This window comes from Pistacia vera, unplaced genomic scaffold (genome assembly GCF_008641045.1).
Source record: "Pistacia vera cultivar Batoury unplaced genomic scaffold, PisVer_v2 Contig525, whole genome shotgun sequence".
In the NCBI taxonomy this organism is placed as follows: Eukaryota; Viridiplantae; Streptophyta; class Magnoliopsida; order Sapindales; family Anacardiaceae; genus Pistacia; species Pistacia vera.
Genome location: NW_022196363.1, coordinates 200,811 through 209,069, shown reverse-complemented (window position 1 = coordinate 209,069; position 8,259 = coordinate 200,811). Strand labels below are relative to the sequence as shown.

Below are 8,259 nucleotides of genomic sequence, written 5' to 3'. Positions count from 1 at the left end.
GGCGTTGTCAGAAACTGACCTCTATCTCGATAGCGATAGTGATCACCACCTGTGGCAAAACTTGTGGATGGCTTCCTCTGGCTTTCACCTCATATGGAGACTATATTCATGATACATACTTGGAGTGGAAAATTAACATCAGCTTTCATACACCTCGACGGAGACTAACGCAGCAACTCGTCACGGTCTCTCACTTAAATTGCAGATGCTGATATGAGAAATCTAACTTAAGATCGTGCATTTATCTACACTATCCTCAATTCATCATAACCATTTGGACTATCTATGGATGAGTGTAACTTTACTACCCATTTCTCTATATTGATGAACTTTTTATTTGTGAAGTATTATTTGTGGGGGTAAAAGGCCTACTCAACCTGCCTGCCCTCTTGTCATTGTTGAAGCACACATTCTGAAAAGTTCATCATAGACATGGAATTAAGATAAACAGTGTGTTGTTGATTCAACTGTGAATCTTTGCTTCTCTACATGTTTCAGTTCCATGAAACTTTTCTTTTTTATTCACTATAGTTTAGGTTGGTTTATTCATTGTTTTGATATAAGAATTATTTCATATTTATATTTTAGATGTTTTCTGAATACATTCAAGAATCTCTATCATATCAATTGATGATGTAGGGGTGGTTGCCCTAATATTTTCTAATTAAGTTATTAAAATTTTAAAATTTTAAAATCTTTAAATTTATTTTTCAAAAACTATTTAAAAAAAATAATTTCTCTAAAAAGTAATTAGACCAAGTGAGTGACTAAACGACGTCGTTGGGAATGAATCTTTAGAAAATCAGAACCCGAGTCGGTTGACAATCGCCATTACTTCAATAAACAGAAACTGTCCGGCGGTTTCGATTCGTTAACGAAATTATCGACAAAGGTACGATAATTTCTCTAATATTATGTTTAATGTACTAGTTTATTGAATCAAACAAAAGGGTTCTTCACGCTTTCTCCAAAGCAGCTTCCTTGTGTTTAATTCATTTGTGAAGTAAACGGAGAGATGAATTAAATTGTTGTTTTTGGTTTTGCGGGCAGGCGTTGGATTGAAAAAGTTATATTGGGTTTTTTTTGTGGGCGAGAATGGCTTCATCTTCTTCCGTTATAAGCCCAGAAGATGTTTTGGAGTCTTTGATGAATGATGGTACTTTTGATTCTCTTAGATTGAAGATCATCAATCAGCTCAAAGCCAATGTAATTCTCTCTCTTTATTTACATATATTTTATATTGTTTCTTGAAATTGTGCTATGTAATTTGATAGTACTCGTGGATTTTTTGGGTTCTGGGTTCAGTTCTTACCTGGGTTTATAAGTTAAGTGTTTAACTTTACAGGGTGAATTTTTTAGTTCCAATTAATGGTGTTTGGTTACATGTAACAATGTTTAAGCTAGCATGGACGATTTTTATCGGTATGCGTGTAACTACTTCATATACTGTGCGGGAATATGATACCTTGCTTTCATCTGAACTGTTACTGTTGTGGGTTTGTTTCATGGTGTGTTTTGAGAATACTGAGGTTAATAATTTGGATATGTGGGGATATTACTTGTTTCTTGAGTTGGTTACATGAAAAATTGCAGCTTTACATGTGAAGTTTGCCCTTTTTTGAGAGAAAAAGGAAGGCTTTTGCAGAAAAATGTTGTTTTTTCCCTTGAACTAAATGAATTATTGATAACTTTTGGATTTTCTGTTACGGTCACTTACGGTTCCTAGTTGTGGTTTGAATTGGTTTTGTCACGCATGTTTGATTAAATATTAACTGAAATATTTGTTATGCAGTTTGGTTCATAATATACAGGTATTGGGTATTTGCATATTCTAATAGCAATCCTGTGTTCTTTTCTTGATGCATCTTGGCCTTTTGGACATTAACGTCATGTTCTTTTGGACCTCTATGTTTTTTCCTTTTGTTTTCTACTCGATGAGTATTCGTTTCTGCCTTAATCATCTATTTCTGCACATATGTGGCTGAATGTGGACAAAATTACCGCCTTTTCTGAGTGTTATTAGAAAAGAAAGTAAAAAACTGTCTGAACTGTATTCTGAACTTAGCTTTTCTAGGATGAAGTTCTATTTTTATTCCATTTTAGTTTAAGTTATCTTAATTCCATAGTGACAAGTTGATGACATCTTTAATATTTTGATATGGCAATTTTCAGAGTTTCTGTTGCGGTTAGTAATTATAGTGTTGAAGCCTTTATTGAGATGATCGAATATAAAATGCCAAAGATTGAGCATATCACACATAATTAAATTATTGAAGTTGATGGTTTTAGCATTTTGATTCCCATAGAAATGACATGTGACTTTTGGTTCTTGAGAGTGTAAGTCTTATATTTTTGCTTTGTTTCTATTGCAGGAAGAGCTAAAGAGTACGACCATTAAAATGGCTGAACAGAGTAAAGTTCTTAATACCCCTGGGGCAGAAAAACAGACCAAAAGAGAGCTCTTTGATGCACTTCGCCAGGAACTTGAGTAAGTGTTACAGCTTCATATTTAACTGTTTTCACAAATATTTAGAAGGTTGGAGAGACTCCATTTGTTTGGGTTAAGTGTTACGGCTTCTTAGTTAATTGTTTTCACAAATATTTAGAAGGTAGGAGAGACCTCATTTGTTTAGATTAATCATGAGATTGCTGGTCTGCTTGTAGGCCCTATGCATACCGTTACCCATTTTCGTATCTCCTTGGTGGTACATAGCTGACTTACAACCCTTAATGTTTGGGAAACATACAAGTACTTACTGATCTCTTTTTTCTGAGCTCTCTGCTTTAATGCCTCTGAAGCCACAGTTTTCTTCTTTATCTCTACGGATATTTTACACATCTCTTGCAACATATAATATGCTATACCATTTACATTTAGATTTACAAGAGTCAATCTATGCACGCTGAAACTGCGTTTTATGTTTTTTTATTGCACAGAGCCCCTGTGCTTGAGAAGGCGTCAAAATCGGTTTGGGAGTTAATTCTGGACAACAATGGGCTAGGAAAGGAAATAAATGAGACAGTTGAAAAGGTATTTTGTAGATTAAGTGGCAGTGAACCTCCGTTATTTCCTCCAAGTGTTGAGTCTCAACCTGATAAAGTAACTGAGAATGAGAAAAGAAATGTAAAAGGAAAAGGAAAAGGAAAAGCAAAGGAACATGAAGATGAAAAGGAGGGTTCGAACTCTAAATTAAAGAAAAGGAGTTTCATCGAGATGAATGACGAGGNAAAAGAGAGCTCTTTGATGCACTTCGCCAGGAACTTGAGTAAGTGTTACAGCTTCATATTTAACTGTTTTCACAAATATTTAGAAGGTTGGAGAGACTCCATTTGTTTGGGTTAAGTGTTACGGCTTCTTAGTTAATTGTTTTCACAAATGTTTAGAAGGTAGGAGAGACCTCATTTGTTTAGGATAGTCATGAGATTGCTGGTCTGCTTGTAGGCCCTATGCATACCATTACCTGTTTTCGTATCTCCCTGGTGGTACATAGCTGACTTACAACCCTTAATGTTTGGGAAACATACAAGTACTTACTGATCTCTTTTTTCTGAGCTCTCTGCTTTAATGCCTCTGAAGCCATAGTTTTCTTCTTTATCTCTACGGATATTTTACAAATCTCTTGCAACATATAGTATGCTATACTATTTAGATTTAGATTTACAAGAGTCAATCTATGCACACTGAAACTGCGTTTTATGTTTTTTTATTGCACAGAGCCCCTGTGCTTGAGAAGGCGTCAAAATCGGTTTGGGAGTTAATTCTGGACAACAATGGGCTAGGAAAGGAAATAAATGAGACAGTTGAAAAGGTATTTTGTAGATTAAGTGGCAGTGAACCTCCGTTATTTCCTCCAAGTGTTGAGTCTCAACCTGATAAAGGAACTGAGAATGAGAAAAGAAAAGGAAAAGGAAAAGGAAAAGGAAAAGCAAAGGAACATGAAGATGAAAAGGAGGGTTCGAACTCTAAATTAAAGAAAAGGAGTTTCATCGAGATGAATGACGAGGGGGGGGTTGATGAAGTTGTGAAGGATCTGACGTCCCCTGGGGTGTAGTGATAGAATGTAAGTAACACATTTTAAGTTTGAAGATACGAGGGGCCATCCTGACAAAAGTTTTTCCCTTTCAGGGTGAAATAACACTTTTTAGGACCTATCCAGAATAGAAGTAAAATGTGGTGACTTAGGTCGGAAATTAGTGCCGCACAACCACCATCTTTTATGTTTGTATATTAACTATTGGATATCATTCACTTTATTGAGTACTCTGAATGATGACTGTTTTTAAGGTTGTTTTAGCTTGAATTTCCATATACTTTTATTGGTTCTAGTTCAAACTGTTAAGGTACTCTGAGGGTATTGTAATCCACCTTTTTAGCCGTTTGATCATGGTCTAGTCGATTCTTGGATCATGATCTAAAGGTTAATAAGGGGTTAGCGCTATCCTCGGCTCTAAAATCATTCATTTATTTATTTTTGTTATGCTGGTAAATAATCTTCATTGCTAGAAGGATGACTTGAATAAGGATGCCTTCAAGGTTAATCCAAACAAAAGAGCAGCCATTGAGTCTGAAAGATTTCATTTCATGTTTGAAGTTTTCTGGGTAAACATTAATAATGCCTTAATTCCACAATTTTTGGAGTTGCTTAATATTTTTGTGTCATGTTGGTCAAGTCTACAGTTATACTTTCACCTCAAAAAAAAAAAAAAAAAAAAAAAAAAAAAAAAAAAAATGTAGCTTTACTGAAAGTTGGAAGGAGCTGATTATTAAGTTTATCAGTAGGTAATTAAGTTGCTGTTGCATGGCTTGATTTAGAACATAAACTAATTGATTAATTCTTAATGAGAGGTTTCTACTTCTGCAAAAAGTCCTTTTCGAAATATCAAATAAAGAGTGATTTAAAGTTTCTCAAGATTTTACTATAAAAAGAGGTTCCTTGATTATGGGATAAAGTGAAGTTTGGGACCTCTATTTCCTTCGAGTTTAAGGAATTCTCATTCTTGTTTCTTCATCGTAATTGGGAAGTTTGAATGAAAACATTCTTCAAACATTCAACATGAAACTCCATTAATGGAATCAGTAAGTTTGATCTGTTGAAGTTAGAAGCAATTTGCATTATAAATCTCAAAGTCTTCTGAGAAGATGAAAACAAAAGGAGTCACCCTTCTCAGAAAACTGTCTTTACACATTTATAGTTCCACCAAAACAGAAGGCCTAACTCTTCCTAATATTATGAACTAAAAGGATCGGATTCATTCTATAAATGACTACTATCTACACTACACTGAGATCACAGTTATCTAAAACTCCCTAATTCTACCTCTTCTTCACTTGTACATCAAGGCCAACTATTCTGTCCATGGTGATGGTGGTGGTGGTGGTGATGGTGGTGGTTGTCAGTGGCATAATCATAATAACTCACTGGAATTTCATTAGTTACTTGAGTTGGCATCACTGCAGATATAGGCTGTCGAATCTCAGTAACCATAGATGCCATCCAAGGTTGAAAAATTAGGCCTCCAGTAGTTTCATTTGAAGGCTGATTAGAACTCAAATCAATGTGCATAGCAATAGGCATGTTTTGTCCATAGATAGTGTTGTTTGTAGCGTTAGTGTTACAGAAAAGGTTGTTCCCGTCAGTAGGCTGATTGATCATTGCCTCCATTGTTGCCATACTTTCGAGGCTACACTGGCTAAACTTTCCTTGGTCTCTGTAATCTGCGTGTGCATCGCTCATCAAAGCCTTTTCAATGTGGTTTAGACAAGTGTCAGTGTCGAAATTGCGCCTGCAGCTGCTGCCTGATTCGATGTAGTTGTTGTTGTTGTTGTTCGGATAAAATACATCTGCTGGTGTGATTGAAGGAACATGCAGAAGTCCTTGAACTTGATTTCCAACTAAATTATCTGCAAAATTGTTCATTCCTTGACCCCAGAATGCCATCTCTGGATTTTCGCCAAATTCCATTACTGTATTGCAAAATTGAGTTAATGTTCAATTCTAAATACCAAAATTGAAGTGAACATACATCAGTAAAGAACAGTACCTGAATCTGGTGAAGCTAATTCACTAATGCTTCGTCGTTGCGTGATAGTTTGCTGATAAGATGGAACTGGTTGAGCAACATATGATGTGTTATGAAGTTGTGCCAAAGAGAGTTGCAAAGCAGGGTTGAAATGAGGCCTTTGTCCATGAAAGCTGAAATTTAACTCCATGGGCTCATATATAGTTTGGTGATAGAAATAAGGAGACTTCAAACTTGGGAAAGGTTGACGACTTAATTCATTCAATCTGTCATCACATTGCAAAAGCTTCTCAAAGGGTTTATCAAGAACTCCTGGAGGAAATGTCAGGTAATGCCTCCTGACAATATCAGTAAAAACAACAACAGCCGCACATCAGTAACATCAACGGAAAATCCTGAAAGAAAGTTCATTCAATCTACGCCGCCACTCGGATTTGAACCGAGATGCTTGAGCAAGAAGCAAACGTGTCTACCCATTTCACCATAGCGGCTAACAAGCTCAAAACCATTCAAAATTAGCATAATTTTTTAAGAGAATTTAAGGCATAACTAACCTCCACACAAGAGCTTGCCCATCTGTGAAATCTGCTGCTGTCTTCCAATTAGTATGCTTTCTTGGCTGTGGATCAGTCTCATGGTGAAATGTAGGAGGGTTTTTCAACTGCCAATAAACTAAAAGACATCACTAAAGAAAATTAACATTAATTAAACATGTCAAAATTAGAGAAAATTGACAAAACTTAAACCTCAATTTGAAGAATTCCAGGCTCATTTTCATTCATAGTTGCTCTGATAGCCAATATATCACCCCATTGTATTTCAATCTTTCTCTTCAATGTCCTCTCTAGAAACTCCCACACAAGTTTCTTCTTTGCATAGTAACACTTGGCCACCAAATCGCCTTCATGAATGGAGACTCTCTACATGAAACCAAATCATGAGAAAGTTCTGATCTTTTTGGAGATGAAATATGATATGTAATGTAATGTTACCTCCCATTTTCCGATTCTGAGTAATGATGCAGAAAAGTTTGAAGCTTTCAACTTCTCGGTGACTTGTTGAGATACAAAATCAGTTTTTCTTGGCCTGCCTACCGCCCCATGATGATGATGATGATGAATCTGTTGTTGAGGTACCAATGTGTCTTGTATTAAGTTGATAAAAGATTGAGACTTTGTAAGTTTCAAATGAAGTTCTGGATTTCTCAAGATTTGTTGAAGATCATAATTCTGCAAAAATAAACTCGAGAAATCAAAAACAAACAGCAAAATGCACCTGAACGAAATGGACATCTTGAAAATCCGAAGAGAAAGTATAAGGGAAAGAAAAAAAAATTAAAAAAAAAATAAAAGAAAACATGAAAGAACCAGAAAACCTGATGATAAGAGTACTTCATCTGTATATTATGGAAGCTCTTGTTAGCCAAATGTCTATAGAGTTGGAGTTCCTCAGAGGAAATCCCGAAGCTTGTATCATCACCATCGCTATGTCGTCCATGTCCATCTCTTTCATCCGAAAAATAAGGCGGTGGTTGTGGTGGTGGTGTTGCATCACCTGAAAAACCTTGCACCACCATGGTTGTTGATCTCCGTGTTTATAGGGTTTCTCAACGCAAACTCAGGTTTTACTCCACAGTGTTTGAATTGAAGGAGAAGAAGAGAGGAAAAAAACAGAGAAAAAACAGGGGAAAAACAGAGACGGGTGTAAACAGGGAATTATGAAGCAGCCTTCTTTATAAGTATTTCATTTCACGTAAAACTCCGTTGCCATAATCATTATTGTTACACGTGGGAAGCTCCGAATTAATCTCAGGTTTTTCAGTGAACTAAAATAAATATATTTCTGTTTTGAGAATAAAATATTCAGTAAATTGGCGGCTAATTAATAGATAATATTAAAATAAAAAATCTTTTACGTTGGTTAAGCTTTGATTGTTTTACCTTTTTACTGCCAATTTTCTTGTTCTTAGACTTTAGATTGTGTTCTAATTCTATGGGAAGTGTTATTTCTTTTATATATATATATATATATATATATATATAGAGGTGTGTGTGTATGTGGGTGATGGGTCGTGTGTACAAGTACCTGAATGAATTCCTAACTGTATGATTACCAGCATCATACTTACTTTACGTACATAATTTGGACTGATACATTTGGTTAAAAACCTAAAGTAGCAAAACCCTAGGTAAAAACCTAGAGGTTAACCATACTCGGACAATTGTACTCTACAAAATA

The 8,259-nt window shown here is 35.5% G+C and overlaps 2 protein-coding genes across 2 annotated transcripts; one reads left to right on the top strand and one right to left on the bottom strand.

Moving 5' to 3' along the window:
* Window positions 1–898: 898 nt before the first annotated feature.
* Window positions 899–4,101, top strand: LOC116106953. Its single transcript, XM_031393259.1, is given in 5 exon segments — window positions 899–1,206; window positions 2,373–2,488; window positions 2,938–3,223; window positions 3,226–3,266; window positions 3,716–4,101. Coding segments are annotated over 5 exon segments (891 nt in total). The 5' UTR covers window positions 899–1,095; the 3' UTR covers window positions 4,053–4,101.
* A 961-nt stretch (window positions 4,102–5,062) lies between these two features.
* Window positions 5,063–7,711, bottom strand: LOC116106997. The gene is made up of 6 exons (XM_031393309.1): window positions 7,397–7,711; window positions 7,014–7,250; window positions 6,768–6,941; window positions 6,576–6,682; window positions 6,043–6,359; window positions 5,063–5,965 (listed from the first exon to the last, which is right to left on the bottom strand). The coding sequence occupies exons 1-6, from the start codon at window positions 7,595–7,597 to the stop codon at window positions 5,337–5,339; spliced, it is 1,665 nt and encodes a 554-aa protein (XP_031249169.1). The 5' UTR covers window positions 7,598–7,711; the 3' UTR covers window positions 5,063–5,336.
* Between the last annotated feature and the right edge of the window lie 548 nt (window positions 7,712–8,259).

Bases quoted from the DNA above. Each gene is read 5' to 3' on its own strand.
- LOC116106997 (XM_031393309.1), bottom strand. From the start codon at position 7,597: ATGGTGGTGCAAGGTTTTTCAGGTGATGCAACACCACCACCACAACCA. The intron at 7,251-7,396 runs GTTTTCTGGTTC...TTATTTTTGCAG, and splicing joins TGAAGTACTCTTATCATCAG to AATTATGATCTTCAACAAAT. The intron at 6,942-7,013 runs GTAACATTACAT...GGTTTCATGTAG, and splicing joins TCAGAATCGGAAAATGGGAG to AGAGTCTCCATTCATGAAGG.